The 16,631-nt window shown below is 48.4% G+C and overlaps 1 protein-coding gene across 1 annotated transcript in view; it reads right to left on the bottom strand.

The window, feature by feature from the left end:
* LOC131095718 (uncharacterized) overlaps nucleotides 1-10,485 on the bottom strand; it is a 53,100-nt gene extending 42,615 nt beyond the window's left edge. The window contains exons 1-3 of the mRNA XM_058043779.1: nucleotides 10,407-10,485; nucleotides 9,513-9,550; nucleotides 8,921-9,052 (exon numbers count right to left, since the gene is read on the bottom strand). Of these exons, the coding sequence (XP_057899762.1) occupies nucleotides 8,921-9,052; nucleotides 9,513-9,550; nucleotides 10,407-10,485 (249 nt within the window). The remainder of the gene's footprint in view (nucleotides 1-8,920; nucleotides 9,053-9,512; nucleotides 9,551-10,406) is intronic.
* Nucleotides 10,486-16,631: the final 6,146 nt, after the last annotated feature.

The raw sequence follows: 16,631 nt of genomic DNA on the forward strand, positions 1-16,631 counted from the left end.
ATTCTCCCAACAACCAACTAGCCAGAAAACACAAGAGGGAAGTATCACCCATTCCTGTGTCTAAAGCACTTGGATTCAGTGAGGGCATGTTTGGTAGGGAAACAGCAACTGGGCTGAGCACTGTCGTGTAGGGATTGATGGAAGTCTGCCTGAAGGTCCCTCCTCTGCCTCACATTGTCCAGACTAAACTTCCCCAGCACCTCCCACTGGGCTTGTGCTGCACTCCCTTGCGCAGCTCCCCTGTCCTCCTCTGCACACACTGCAGCCCCTCCATGACTTTCTAGTACCACACACAACTGGCACTCACAGGCTGAGGATATCCAGGCTCTGGTGTGAGCACTGATGGAGTCTGGCGCTCCTCCACCTCAATTTGCTCCTCTTGGGCTTCTTCTCCAGGAGCAGCAGGAGCCAGGTGAGAGATGGCTCTTGGTTCCATCAGCTGTGGCAAGAGAGAAGCATGAGGGACAGGTCACCACCTATCACTCAAAACCTCATTTCTTTCCAGATCTACCACCACATCTTCTAAGGAGATTCGGAACATATGATAGTGACATATGGATTCTAAGTCCCACCCACCAAATTAATATGAGCCAATTGATTAGAACTCTTGATGGATACGAGGATGATATTTCTCCATAGCTGCTAGCAGCAAGCAGCTTTTTCTCTGAAAAATGCAGCTTTAGTTCCTGAAGGCTCTGAATTGGAAGAGTAGGAAAGAGACAACAATCCGTTGCTACTGCTGCTACAGACGTGGAAAACACAAAGTGGATCACAATCTCATTCAAGGCGTCTAAAGGGGACAAAACGTTGTGCAGAAGCATCTTGGCTTGCTGGAAAAGGAGAAAACACACAGGGCTTCCTCTTCTAGCAAACCACCTGTTGCAGAATGAGCCATTTGTCAGGGATGAGTCATTTGTCGGGTGCAGGGAAAACTTGGGACACTCAATATGAGAATCAACAAGCTTCCTTTTTTGAAGAGAGCATCAGATATTTATACAGGAAGTAAAAAGCTCATGATTATTCTGTAATTTACACCGTCCATTGGCCACACCACTCCATCAGTTCTTCTCCATTCTTTAGATGTTACATCTCTCTCTTTTCTCGTGTCTCTTTAACTATTTGTTATCATACTACAGCTAGGCCCGAGGACACACTATCTTGCAGGTGCAGGACTTAGAATTAGCCATGGCCTTGTACTTTTCCAATTCTTAGCTATTCTCCCAACAAACAACAAGCCAGAAAACACAAGATGGAAGTATCACCCATTCCTGTGTCTAAAGCACTTGGATTCAGTGAGGGCATGTGTGGTAGGGAAACAGCAGCTGGGCTGAGCACTGTCATGTAGGGATAGATGGAAGTCTGCCGGAAGGTCCCTCCTGTGCCTCACATTGTCCAGACTAAACTTCCCCAGCACCTCCCACTGGGCTTGTGCTGCACTCCCTTGCGCAGCTCCCCTGTCCTCCTCTGCACACACTGCAGCCCCTCCATGACTTTCTAGCACCACACACAACTGGCACTCACAGGCTGAGGATATCCAGGCTCTGGTGTGAGCACTGATGGAGTCTGGCGCTCCTCCACCTCAATTTGCTCCTCTTGGGCTTCTTCTCCAGGAGCAGCAGGAGCCAGGTGAGAGATGGCTCTTGGTTCCATCAGCTGTGGCAAGAGAGAAGCATGAGGGACAGGTCACCACCTATCATTCAGAACCTCATTTCTTTCCAGATCTACCACCACATCTTCTAAGGAGAAATCAGAACATTTTGTACCAACACATGGATTCTAAGTCCCACCCACCAAATTAATATGAGCCAATTGAATAGAACTCTAGATGGATATGAGGTTGATATTTCTCCATAGCTGCTATCAGTAAGCATCGTTTTCTCTGAAAAACGCAGGTTTAGTTCCTGAAGGCTCTGAATTGGAAGAGTAGGAAAGAGACAGCAATCCGTTGCTACTGCTGCTACAGACGTGGTAAACTAAAACTCGGCCACAATCTCATCCAGTGCTGCAACAGAGCAGGAAACGTTGTGCAGAAATATCTTTGCTTGCTAGAAAAAGAGAAAACACACAGGGCTTCCTCTTCTAGCAAACCAACTAGCCAGCAAAACACAAGAGAGAAGTGTCTCCCACTCCAATGTCTAAAGCACTGCGATTTAGTGAGGGTATGTTTGGTAGGGAAACAGCCCTTGTGCTGAGCACCGTTGTGTAGGGATTGATGGACGTCTGCCTGAAGGTCCCTCCTGTGCCTCTCGTTGTCCAGACTTAAGCTCCCTCAGCACCTTCTCACTGGGCTTGTGCTGCACTCCCTTGCCCAGCTCCCCTGTCCTCATCTGCACACACTGCAGCCCCTCCATGACTTTCTGCTTCCCAGGGGCCCACAGCTGCACACAGCACTCCCAGCTGTGGCCACAGCGCTGCCCAGCACAGGGCCACGCTCACTGCCCTGCTCCTGCTGCCCCACTGCTGCTGACACAGCCCAACATGCCCTTGGCCTTCTTGCCCATCTGGCCACACGCTGCCTCATCTTCAGCTGCTCAAGACCAGCAGAACCCCTATGTCCTTTTCTCCCACGCAGCACCCCAATTACAAAGTTGCCTATTTGACTTCAGGTACATCATTGACCCTTTCAAGATGGCCTTCCCCTCTGGAGCAGAACAAGACAGCAGTCAAGGACTTGCAGCTTCAGCCCCACTCCAGGCTCACATGCACTTTCCAAAGCAGCAGACTACATCACAGAATGCATCCAAAGAAACTTGCCCCTTCTCCTTTTTGCCTCACAAGAAGGCTTCATAATATGCACTTTGTTTCTTTGGCCACACGGGAGAAGAATGAGCCTGCCCAGCTTCATGGACATCATAACCATCTCCTTGCAGCTTATCAAAGCAAAAAGGCAGCTAGGCAATAAGACATGATAGAACTGAAGAATTACAGAAGAAAACTGCAGACCAGTTTCAAAAGCCAAATACACCTTTCCATCAAGGGAAAACAAAGAAACAAACGCCTGTGACATCCAGCACTACCATGTGTGCCCTTGGCCACAGCACTGCAGAAGCCCAGAGACAGAGCTTCCCTGAGCCAAGCAGCCATATGCTCTCCCACAGGCAACAGCCCTTTGGACCCTCAACATCACAGGTCAAAGGCCATGTTCTGCTGTCACTGCCTGCAGGAAATCCCGAGCTCCTGACAGCACTCCAGCACTCAGCATCCTCAGCCAGCAACAGGAACGCTGGCTGCTCTGAAACTTGCATCTCTGCCTTGCTCTAAAGACAGCACCACCCACAACTGGCACTTACAGGCTCAGAATATTCAGGCTCTGCTGAGACCAGTGATGGAGCCTGGTGCTCATTCACCTCAACTTCCTCCTCTTTGGCTTCTTCTCCAGTAGCAGTGGGAGCCAAGCGAGAAATGGCTCTTGGTTCTGTGAGCTGTGGCAAGAGAGAAGCAAGAGGGACAGGTCACCACCTATCATTCAGAACCTCATTTCTTTCCAGATCTACCACCACATCTTCTAAGGAGAATTCAGAACATTTGATGGCGACATATGGATTCTAAGTCCCACCCACCAAATTAATATGAGCCAATTGAATACAACTCTAGATGGATATGAGGTTAAAATTGCTCCATAGCTGCTAGCAGCAAGCAACATTTTCTCTGTAAAATGCAGCTTTAGTTCCTGAAGGCTCTGAATTGGAAGAGTAGGAAAGAGACGAAAATCCGTTGCTACAGCTGCTACAGATGTGGAAAACTCAAAGTGGATCACAATCTCATCCAGTGCTGCAACAGAGCAGGAAACGTTGTGCATAAGTATCTTTGCTTGCTGGAAAAAGAGAAAACACACAGGGCTTCCTCTTCTAGCAAACCAACTAGCCAGCAAAACACAAGAGAGAAGTGTCGCCCACTCCAGTGTCTAAAGCACTTCGATTTAGTGAGGGTATGTTTGGTAGGGAAACAGCCCTTGTGCTGAGCACCGTTGTGTAGGGATTGATGGAAGTCTGCCTGAAGGTCCCTCCTGTGCTTCTCATTGTCCAGAGTTAAGCTCCCTCAGCACCTTCTCACTGGGCTTGTGCTGCACTCCCTTGCCCAGCTCCCCTGTCCTCATCTGCACACACTGCAGCCCCTCCATGACTTTCTGCTTCCCAGGGCCCACAAGTGCACACAGCACTCCAGCTGTGGCCGCAGCCTGTTCCCCAGCACAGGGCCACGCTCACTGCCCTGCTCCTGCTGCCCTAGCGCTGTTGGCACAGGCCACAATGCTCTTGGCCTTCCTGGATACCTGGCCACAGGCTGCTCTTCTTCAGCTGTTCTTCTATGGCACCCCTGGGGCCTTTTAACCTATGCAGTTCCCAAGCCACAGCATGGCTTGTTTGAGTTCAAATACAGCATCCAGCATTTCTACATGTTCCACCTCTGAGCAACACAAGGAAGCAGTCAAGGACTTGCAGCTTCAGCCCCACTCTAGGCTCAAGGCTCTTTCCTAAGCAGCAGACTTCATCGCTAAGTGCAGCAAAGGAAACTTGCCCCTTCTGCTTTTTGCCTCACAAGAAGGCTTCCCAACTCTGTGCTTCCTTTCTTTGGCCACACAGGACAAGAATGGATCCCCACAGCTTCATCCACAACCATCATCCTGCAGCTAATCAAAACACAAAAGACACCTGGCCCAAAAGAATTTGTTGAATTGCAGAATAACTCAAGAAAACTGCAGACCAATTTCAGAAGACAAACAGACCTTTCCATCAAGGGAAAACAAAGAAACAAATGCCCGTGACATCCAGCACGACCATGTGTGCCCTCAGCCACAACGCTGCACAATCTCAGAGACAGAGCTTCCCTGAGTCAAGCAGCCACATGCTCTCCCACAGGCACCAGCCCTTTGGACCCTCAATATCACAGGTCAAAGGTCAAGATCTGCTGTCACTGCCTGCAGGAAATCCCGAGCTCCTGACAGCACTCCAGCACCCAGCATCCTCAGCCAGCAACAGGAACGCTGGCTGCTCTGAAACTTGCACCTCTGCCTTGCACTAAAGACAGCACCACACACAACTGGCACTTACAGGCTCAGAATATTCAGGCTCTGCTGTGACTAGTGATGGAGCCTGGTGCTCATTTGCCTCAATTTGCTCCTCTTTGGCTTCTCCTTCAGGAGCAGCGGAAGCCAGAGGAGAGATGGCTCTTGGTTCTGTGAGCTGTGGCAAGAGAGAATTAAGAGGGACAGGTCATCATCTATCATTCAGAACCTCATTTCTTTCCACATCTACCACCACATCTTCTAAGGAGAAATCAGAACACTTTGTACCAACACATGGATTCTAAGTCCCACCCACCAAATTAATATGAGCCAATTGAATACAACTCTAGATGGATATGAGGTTAAAATTGCTCCATAGCTGCTATCAGTAAGCAATGTTTTCTCTGTAAAACACAGCTTTAGTTCCTGAAAACTCTGAATTGGAAGAGTAGGAAAGAGACAGCAATCCGTTGCTACTGCTGCTACAGACGTGGGAAAATCAAAGTGGATCACAATCTCATCCAGTGCTGCAACAGAGCAGGAAACGTTGTGCAGAAGTATCTTTGCTTGCTGGTAAAAGAGAAAACAAACAGGGCTTCCTCTTCCAGCAAACCAACTAGCCAGCAAAACACAAGAGAGAAGTGTCTCCCACTCCAGTGTCTAAAGCACTGCGATTTAGTGAGGGTATGTTTGGTAGGGAAACAGCCCTTGTGCTGAGCACCGTTGTGTAGGGATTGATGGAAGTCTGCCTGAAGGTCCCTCCTGTGCTTCTCGTTGTCCAGACTAAAGCTCCCTCAGCACCTCCTCACTAGGCTTGTGCTGCACACCTTTGCCCAGCTCCCCTGTCCTCCTCTGCACACACTGCAGCCCCTCCATGACTTTCTGCTTCCCAGGGGCCCACAGCTGCACACAGCCCCCCAGCTGTGGCCACAGCGCTGCCCAGCACAGGGCCACGCTCACTGCCCTGCTCCTGCTGCCCCACTGCTGCTGACACAGCCCAACATGCCCTTGGCCTTCCTGCCCATCTGGCCACACTCTGCCTCATCTTCAGCTGCTCAAGACCGGCAGAACCCCTGTGTCCTTTTCTCCCACACAGCTCCCCAACTACAAATTTGCCTATTTGACTTCAGGTACATCATTCACCATTTCAAGATGGCCTTCCCCTCTGGAGCAGAACAAGACAGCAGTCAAGGACTTGCAGCTTCAGCCCCACTCCAGGCTCACAGGCACTTTCCAAAGTGGCAGACTACATCACAAAATGCATCCAAAGAAACTTGCCCCTTCTGCTTTTTGCCTCACAAGAAGGCTTCATAATATGCACTTTGTTTCTTTGGCCACACGGGAGAAGAATGAGCCTGCCCAGCTTCATGGACATCATAACCATCTCCTTGCAGCTTATCAAAGCAAAAAGGCAGCTAGGCAATAAGACATGATAGAACTGAAGAATTACAGAAGAAAACTGCAGACCAGTTTCAAAAGCCAAACACACCTTTCCATCAAGGGAAAACAAAGAAACAAATGCCTGTGACATCCAGCACTACCATGTGTGCCCTTGGCCACAGCACTGCAGAAGCCCAGAGACAGAGCTTCCCTGAGCCAAGCAGCCACATGCTCTCCCACAGGCACCAGCCCTTTGGACCCTCAACATCACAGGTCAAAGGCCATGTTCTGCTGTCACTGCCTGCAGGAAATCCCGAGCTCCTGACAGCACTCCAGCACTCAGCATCCTCAGCCAGCAATAGGAACGCTGGCTGCTTTGAAACTTGCACCTCTGCCTTGCTCTGAAGACAGCACCACACACAACTTACAGGCACTTACAGGCTCAGAATATTCAGGCTCTGCTGTGACTAGTGATGGAGCCTGGTGCTCCTCCACCTCAATTTCCTCCTCTTGGGCTTCTTCTCCAGGAGCAGCGGGAGACAGGGGAGAGATGGCTCTTGTTTCTGTGAGCTGTGGCAAGAGAGAATTAAGAGGGACAGGTCATCATCTATCATTCAGAACCTCATTTCTTTCCAGATCTACCACCACATCTTCTAAGGAGAAATCAGAACATTTTGTACCAACACATGGATTCTAAGTCCCACACACCAAATTAATATGAGCCAATTGAATAGAACTCTAGATGGATATGAGGTTGATATTTCTCCATAGCTGCTAGCAGCAAGCAACGTTTTCTCTGTAAAACGCAGCTTTAGTTCCTGAAAGCTCAGTAGGAAAGCTCAGTAGGAAAGAGACAGTGATCCGTTGCTACTGCTGCTACAGACGTGGAAAACTCAAACAGGATCACAATCTCATTCACTGCTGCAACAGACCAGGAAACATTGTGCAGAAGCATGTTTTCTTGCTGGAAAAAGAGAAGACAAACAGGGCTTCCTCTTCTAGCAAACCACCTGTTGCAGAATGAGCCATTTGTCGGGGATGAGTCATTTGTCGGGTGCAGGGAAAACTTGGGACACTCAATATGAGAATCAGCAAGCTTCCTTTATTTAAGAGAGCATCAGATATTTATACAGGAAGTAATAAGCTCATGAATATTCTGTAATTTACACCGTTCCTTGGCCACACCACTACATCAGCTCTTCTCCAATCTTTAGGGCTTACATCTCTCTTTTCTCATGTCTTTTTAACTATTTGTTATCATACTACAGCTGGGCGCAAGGACACACTATCTTGCAGGTGCAGGACTTAGAATTAGCCATGGCCTTGTACTTTTCCAATTCTTAGGTACTCTCCCAACAACCAGCTAGCATGAAAACACAAGATAGAAGTGTCTCCCACTCCATTGTCTAAAGCACTTGGATTTAGTGAGGGCATGTTTGGTAGGGAAACAGCCCTTGTGCTGAGCACTGTCATGTAGGGATTGATGGAAGTCTGCCTGAAGGTCACTCATGAACCTTCCATTGTCCAGAATAAAGCTTCCCCCGCACCTCCTCAGTGGGCTTGTGCTGCACTCCCTTGCCCAGCTCCCCTGACCTCCTCTGCACACACTGCAGCCTCTTCATGACTTTCTTTTTCCAGGGGCCCACAAGTGCACACAGCACTCCAGCTGTGGCTGCAGCGCTGCTCAGCACAGGGCCACGCTCACTGCCCTGCTCCTGCTGCCCCACTGCTGCTGCCCCAGCCCACCATGCCCTTGGCCTTCTTGGCCACCTGGTCCCAGCCTGGCTCTTCTTCAGCTGATCTCCTACCGCACCCCTGGGGCCTTTTAACCCATGCAGTTACCCAGCCACAGCATGGCCCGTTTGAGTTAAAATACAGCATCCACCATTTCTACATGTTGTTCTTCTGAGCAACACAAGACAGCAGTCAAGGACTTGCAGCTTCACCCCCACTCCAGGCTCCAAGGCTCTTGCTAAAGCAGCACACTTCATCATAAATGCATCAAAATAAACTTGCCCCTTCTGCCTTATGCCTCACGAGAGGGCTTCATAATATGCACTTTGTTTCTTTGGCCACACAGGACAAGAATGGCTCCCATACCTTCATGGACAATACAACTGTTTCCTTGCACCTTATCAAAAGCCAAAAGACACCTGGCCCAAAAGACTTTGCAGAACTGAAGAATAACTCAAGAAAACTGTAGACTAATTTCACAAGCCAAACACACCTTTCCAAAATGGGAAAACAAAGAAACAATGTCCCGTCACCTCCAACACCACTACATGCACCCCGTCTACAGACCTTCAGAAGCCCAGAGACAGAGTTTCCCTGAGCCAATCTCTCTGGGCACCAGCTTTTTCGGCCTCAACATCACAGGTCAAAGGCCTAATTCTGCTGTCGCTGCCGGCAGGAAATCCCAAGCTCCTGGCAGCACTCCAGCACTCAGCATCCTCAGCCAGCAACAGGAAGTGCTGGCTGCTCCAAAACTTGCACCTCTGCCTTGCTCGAAAGACAGCATCACACACAACTGGCACTTACAGGCTCAGGATATCCAGGCTCTGGTGTGACCAGTGATGGAGTCTGGTGCTCATTTGCCTCAATTTGCTCCTCTTGGGCTTCTTCTCCAGGAGCAGCGGGAGCCAGGGGAGAGATGGCTGTTGGTTCTGTCAGCTTTGGCATGAGAGAAGCATGAGGGACAGGCCGACACCTATCATTCAGAAACTCATTTCTTTTCACATTTACCACCACATCTTCTAAGGAGGAATGAGAAACTTTGATTGCAATGGGATTCTAAATCTATAGGAATAGAATTCTCAGTCACTCTGACTAAATTGAAATGGGCTAATTCTAATCTATAGGAAATTGATCTTAGTTCAGTTTTTCCCTCTAGCTGTTGTCAGGATGCGACATTTTCTCTGCCAAACTTAGTTTATATTTTTCAGGGCTGTGAGATGGAAATTTAACAATATCCACTTATTCCTTTTTTTGTTTTTGTCGAAGGCATGAAAATGGATTTCCTTTCGGCCTCCCTAGCTGGCCCTCTACCCTCTACTGTACTGGCCAAGCTGACAGCTGGCTCTACAATTCCTTAACACAAGAAATGAACATGAAATCTCCCTTTCTCACTCACCTCATGATCAGCACCTCTGAATACATGCTTCAGTTGACCTGTAGTGGGCAAGGGAAAACGAACAAATGCTGTGAGAAAACTGCTTGGGCTGCTGAATCCCACAGAACAAGTAAACCCAAACAGATGATTTTCCATTTCACAAAATCCCTCCAGGAGACACATTTCATTCACACGGCCAGCAAGAGATCAGGACAATATTCTTGTTTGTGCCTACACTTTGGCTGTTTTGCCAGTAAATGAATACAAACATGACCAAGAAAATGCAAATTCATCTGTAACACTCAATGCTCCTGTTTTACCAAACACATCAGGCAGCTTTTTTATCCTCTCCCTCAGGTACTTTTTTTTTTTTAAATCAGTTGCATACACTAATTCTCATTAACTTGCTGGAAACAAGTTGCCCAGAAAAGCTTCCCCAAAATCCTCCTGAGCTGTGGCAGTTCTATTGTGAAACAGCACAGCAGCAGCTCCAGGGTTCTGGAGCAGACATTTACTGTTTTGGAGTTTGCACTTCCTTGCAAAGGGAATCAATATTTTAGCACTCAGTAAAAGATCAAATTAGACAGTGAAATCCCCTTTCAGGAGAAAATTTAGAAAGAAAGAAGCTTTCCCTGAATTCTGGGAACAACTGCAGAGGTTTTAGAAGGCCCTCCAAGAAAGTCTGCCAGTCTACATTTCCAAAGCTGTCTTGCTTGTCCTTCCAGGTTCCCTTGCAAATGCTGCCCCTGTGGGTACAGAAACCCCCTTTTTAGCTGAATGACTTGACAGGAGCCTTACACAACCAATGGCCTCCTAATGTTCTTTTCTTTCTAATTCAATGGAGTTACTAAGAAAGAGCAGGAAGGCATACAAAAGTTATCGGTTAAGTTACAGCCAGGGAAAACCTCTACTTACGTGCCAGCTGAGTCAGGTAATAAGCAGAATAAAAAATGGCAAAAGCAGCAAAAACTGCAGCAGTGAGTTCCTCCCGCATTGTGGCACTGCTCTACAAGTCTGCAGGCTGTGCTCACACAGTTGGAAAGACAAGGCTCTTGTCAGTGCACAGCTGTCCAATGACAAATGCCTTAACCAGCAGGATGTGCCTGCTCTCAGCAAGACCTACAGCTGCTCTGACACTCAGGCCTTCTGTGAACCAAGGCAACCTTCTGATGTCACTATGATGATGTGGAAACCATGCCCTGACATCACAAAGCAATGTTCTATGTTTCTCTGTGAATTATGCCAAGCAATAACCAACCTTCCCTACAGCAAACTCAAAGTAGTCTACAAAGATCTCCTCTGTCAAAAAGCAGCACAAATTCCCCTCACGGGCAAACCCTGTTGTTCAAGAGATCCAAGAGGAACTCCAAGAGTGCACAAAGCACCTACAGCCTGGACCCCAACTGAGCACTCAGATGGGACCCAAGCAAGAGAAACCAGGCCAAGAAAATGGCCCACAGCATTGCACAGAACCAGGAGAGAAGCCACTGCTCGCATAACAGCTGAAATCATTCCTAAAAAATCTCCCCACATATTTGCACATCATTGGACATGCCCAGGGCTCTGGTGCATGTACATCTCTGCCTTTATTCCCCTTTGGAAGCAGTCAAACTGGCAGCATCTGCCTGCATGCAGGAGCTGCTCCAGGCTGGGAATGTGATTGGCGGTGCTGATTTCCAGAGGCTTCTGTGTGCCAGGGGAAGCCAAGGCAGGAGCGGGTTGAATGGTGCTGCTGCTGCTGCTGCTGCTGTTCTGTGCCAGAGAGCCCCGGCTGGGCAGGGCACGGTGCCCACTGCGCTGCGGGCTCTTTCTCCTGCCAGAGCTGGGCACACCTGGAACAAGGCATGACAACTTGTGGGCAAACCAAGGGGTTTCTGGGGCTGCTCTGCTCTGCACACACCCAGGCCACCCTTGGCTCTCAAAAAGGTGAATGAAAGTAAAACAGCTGTAGATGTTTCATTTTGACGTTTCTTAACTGCTAAGAGAAGTTGCCAAAATTAAAGTTCCCAAGCAGGGTCTGATCCCTGCTGCCAGCTCAGGGTAGGAAAGGAGGCATTACTTTATTTTAGTACTCCGTGCATAGGGAATCACTTCTCTTACATATGCACACCCAGCAATCTCACTTACTACTTTGTATCCATGGAATTAAGACATATTCAATAGTTTGTGGAAACTCACATGCTAAACATTGCCCCAGTTTTATCCGACATATTTCAATCACTCTCAGAATTTATTGACATCAGAGTAAGAGTGTCCTGTAGGTCCCTGGTGGTCACTGTCACAGGTTCAGGAGGAGACCCATGCACAAAAGAACCTAAGACACAACCAGGCCTGCAAAGCAAATAATACACAGAATCACTGAATTTCTAGGTTGGAAGAGACCTTTAAGATCATCGAATCCCACCCATGTTCTAACACCTCAACTAGATCATGGCACCAAGTGCCACATCCAGTCTTTTTTTAAACATATCGAGGGATGGTGACTGCACCACCTCCCTGGGTAGATGATTCCAGTGTTTGACCACTCTTTCTGTGAAAAACTTCCTCCCTAATTCTAGCCTGTATCTCCCTTAAGACAGCTTGAGACTGTGTCCTCTTGTTTTGTCTGTTGTTGCCTGGAGAAAGAGACTGACCCCCAGCTCACCACAGCCACCCTTCAGGAAGTTGAAGAGAGTGATAAGGTCACCTCTGAGTCTCCTTTTCTCCAGGCTGAACAACCCCAGCTCCCTCAGTCATTTTTCATACAGCTTGTGCTCCAAGCCCCTCACCAGCCTCGTTGCTCTCCTTTGGACATGCTCAAGCATCTCAACGTCCCTCATAAACTGAGGGGCCCAGAACTGGACACAATACTCCAGGTGAGGCCTCACCAGTGCTGAGTACAGGGGAAGAATGACCTCCCTGCTCCTGCTGGCCACACTGTTCCTGATACTGGCCAGGATGCCACTGGCCTTCTTGGCCCCCAGGGCACAGTGCTGGCTCGTGTTCAGCCGACTGTCAACCAGCACCCCGAGGTCCCTTTCCACCTGAGCACTGTCCAGCCACACCGTTCCTAGCTTATATCGTTGCAGGGGGTTATTGTGGCCAAAGTGCAGGACTCAGCACTTGGACTTATTGAACTTCATCCCATTAGATTCTGCCCATAAATCCAACCATTCCAAGTCCCTCTGCAAAGCCCTCTGTCCCTCTAACAGATCAACACATGCTCCCAGCTTAGTGTCATCTGCAAATTTGCTAATGAAAGACTCTAAACCCTCATCCATTTCATCAATAAAAATATTAAACAGAACTAGTCCCAGCACAGACCCCTGAGGGACACCACTGGTGACTGTCAGCCAGCTGGATGCAGCACCATTCACCACCACTCTCTGGGCTTGGCCATGCAGCCAGTTCCTAACCCACCACAGAGTGCTCCTGTCCAAGCCGTGGGCTGCCAGCTTGTCTAGGAGTATGCTGGGGGAGACAGTGTCAAAGGCCTTGCTGAAATCCAAATAAACAACATCTACAGCCTTCCCTGCATCCACTAGGCGGGTTACCTGGTCATAAAAGGTCGGTTAAACATGACCTACCCCTCCTAAACCCATGCTGGCTGGGTCTGATACCCTGGCCATCCTGTAAATACTGTGTGATGGCACTTAATATAAACTCTTCCATTAATTTGCCAGGTACTGAGGTCAGGCTGACTGGTCTATAATTACCAGGATCCTCCTTTGCACCGTTTTTGTTAATGGGTACCACATTGGCCAGCTTCCAGTCATCCAGAACTTCACCAGTGAGCCAGGACTGTTGGTAAACAATGGAGAGTGGCTTTGCAAGCTCATTTGCCAGCTCTCTCATTACCCTGGGGTGGATCCCGTCTGGTCCCATAGGTTTATGAACATCCAAGCATTTCAGTAGTTCTTTGACTGCCTCCTCTTGATAATGGGGGGACCATTCTGCTCCCTGACACCATCAACCAGTCCAGGCGGGCAGGTGTCTTGAGGGCAAGTCATCTTCCCACTAAATACTGAGGCAAGGTAGGCATTAAGTGCTTCTGCCTTCTCCTCATCTACAGATACTAAGTTCCCTCCCTTGCCCAATAAAGAACAAAGGCTGGTCTCGCCCTTCCTTCTAGCATTAATTTATTTGTAAAAATATTTTTTTTATCCTTTACAGAAGTTGCCATTTAGGTTCAAAATGAGCTTTGGCCTCCCTAATTTTTTTTTTTCTGCATGCTCCAGCAGCCTTCTTGAATACTTCCTTAGAGGCCTGACCCTCCTTCCAATGCTGATACATCCTCTTTTTATTCCGAAGTTCCTCCAAAGCATCCTTGCCCAGCCAGGCTGGACATTTACCCTGCTGACTTATCTTTCAGCACACAGGGACAGTCTGTTCCTGTGTCCTCAAGATCTCTATTTTGAGGCATGCCCACCTTTCCTGAACTCCTTTGTTTTTAAGGGCTGTTTCCCAAGGGACGCTCTGAATAAGTCTCCTAAACAGGCCAAAGTCTGCCCTCCGGAAGTCCAGTGCAAGAGTCTTACTGGCGCTCTTCCTGACTTCACCAAATATTGAGAACTCCATTATTTCATGATCACTCTGCCCCTATCGACCTCCAACCACCGCATCTCCCACCAGCCCATCTCTATTTGCAAACAGCAGATCTAACATAGTCCCTCCCCTGGTGGGTTCCCCCACCAGCTGCGACAAAAAGTTGTCCTCCATGCATTCTAAGAATTTCCTGGACTGCCTCTTTACTGTTGTATTAAGTTACCAGCAGATGTCTGGTAGGTTGAAGTCACCCACAAGAACAAGGGCTGATGATCTTGAAACATTACCTAGCTGCTTACAGAATAAGTCATCTACCTCTTCTTCCTGTTTGGGTGGACGACAGCAGACTCGCGGTAGGGTGTCAGCCTTGTTGGCCTTCCCCTTAATTCTTACCCATAGACATTCAACTCCATCTTCCTTAGTTTCAATTTCTACAGCATCGAAAGTCTGCCTAATATAACAGGCCACCCCTCCTCCTCTTCTTCCTTTCCTGTCTCTTCTGAGGCACTTGTATCCATCCAGTGCAGTATTCCAGCTATGTGAGTCATCCCACCATGTTTCCATGATTGTAACTACATCATAGCTCTGCAGCTGCGCCATGGCCTTCAGCTCTTCTTGTTTGTTGCCCAAGCTGCGTGCATTGGTATACATGCACCTCATCTGGACTACTGACTTCACCCCTAACTTAGCCTTGCAACCCTTAGGCCTGCTTCCAGACAGCTAAGCTGCTTCCCCTTCCCCCTTCAAACCTAGTTTAAAGCTCTCTCAATGAGGTCTGCCAGTTCATGAGCTAAAAACCTTTTGCCCTTAACAGAGAGATGTACCACATCTGCTTCTAGCAGAGCAGATGCTGTAAAAGTTTCCCCATGATCAAAGAATCCAAAATTTTGCCAATGACACCAACACTTAAGCCACTTGTTGATGATGTGGATTCTCCTTCGCCACCTGAGGGACTGAGCAGAACACTACCTGTGCTCCTGCCCTACCAACTACCTGACCCAGTACCCTGAAGTCCTTTCTAATTGCCTTGACACTCCTCTTTTCAATCTCATCACTACCAGCCTGGAGTATTAGCAGTGGGTAATAATCAGAGGGCTGAATCAGCCCAGGAAGTCTCTCAGAGATATTTTGTACCTGGGCTCCAGGGAGGCAACAGATCTCCCTGTGGGATGGGTCTGGCTGACATATGGGGCCCTCAGTTCCCTTCAGAAGGGAATCACAGACTACGGGGGGTTCACTGGGCAGACAATTTTCTCCTAAATCATCTAGTTGCGTCTCTAGATCCAGGACCTCATACCTATTCTGAAGTGGGACATACCAACCCCTGGATTCCCAAAATCTGCTGAGCAGGAAGAGATGGATTGTGGTGCTCGGCACCAGGGGCAGGTAGGCAGTGCACTTCCAGGACATCCCCTGGATCAAAACGCTGTGCATCTCATCCTTCTCACCCCTCCACCCCAGAACCAGGCCCTGTATCTCCGGTTCAGGAGTGGAATTTTCCCAGTTACAGCATCGGCCCACACATGGCCGGTGTGTGAAATGAGGCCATGATGGCTCACGATACCGACTCCCTGCCACCAAGGGCTCCGTTATGCACTGCTCCCCTTTCAAAGCCTGACTGCCCACCGATTGACCAGTACATTGTTTCTCTTTCAAGGGTCTCCTGGCCTGACTATATCCCCAGTCACCTGTTCTGGTTTTGCTGAATAATAAGTTTTACACTCCTAAAATTTGTTCCAAGAGTGAAGAGGGAGAGAGAAGAAGCATGGAGTTTCTTTTCAGAAACTTCACTCACTCCCCCACATTTCCTGCTCCTTCACTGTGATGTCTGTGCATGGACAGACAGCAGGACAGAGTTATCCTTTGCATTTTGTTAGTTTTGGCTAGCTGAGGCAAAGAAGTTCTCTGGACTGTGTTTTGTTTTTTTTTTTTCCTTTTCTTTGGACCTGTTTAGGCCCTCTCAACCAGAAGAGCACTGGCAGCTCACACCTGTGACGCACCAAGCCGGGCGAGGGTTGCGGCATTTCCGGCACCACAGGGACTGACAGGAGACTGAGTGAGCTGAGCCATAGCCTGCGGAGGAGACTTGCTGAGTTTGTCTTTTTTTGGAGCCGCAATGGGTTTTATTCTTTATTATTGTTTAGATTTTATTGTTTAATAAAGAGTTTTCTCCACTCTTCTCCCAGGAGGTATTTTCTCCCAAACTGGTTGGCAAAGGGGCTGATTGAATGTGCTTTCTAGAGGAACACTTTCAGGGGTTCTCTCCCAAATTTGCCCTCAACCAGGACAAAGGGTCAAGTTCCCACCCATTAAACAAGATACTTTTCTTCATTGCCTTGTCAACTTGCTCAAACATCAAATATGGCAGGGCCTTGGACACAGTTGTTTGAGAAATATTCCCATTCAAATTCTCCTTTACTAATCAAGAGCATCCTAAAAACACTTTCTTCCCTTGAATGCACTCCAGCTACCTTCTTGGAAAGACCATTCTCTTTATTCTCAGGATTAATATAGCCACTAGCACACATTAAGCACTGCAATGGGGGAATACAGGCTTCAGCACTGCCTGTTAAAGCTCGAGGAATTCACAAGGCTAAGCTCCATTTGTAATGCTTT

Source organism: Melospiza georgiana, chromosome Z (genome assembly GCF_028018845.1).
Source record: "Melospiza georgiana isolate bMelGeo1 chromosome Z, bMelGeo1.pri, whole genome shotgun sequence".
NCBI classification, from domain to species: domain Eukaryota; kingdom Metazoa; phylum Chordata; class Aves; order Passeriformes; family Passerellidae; genus Melospiza; species Melospiza georgiana.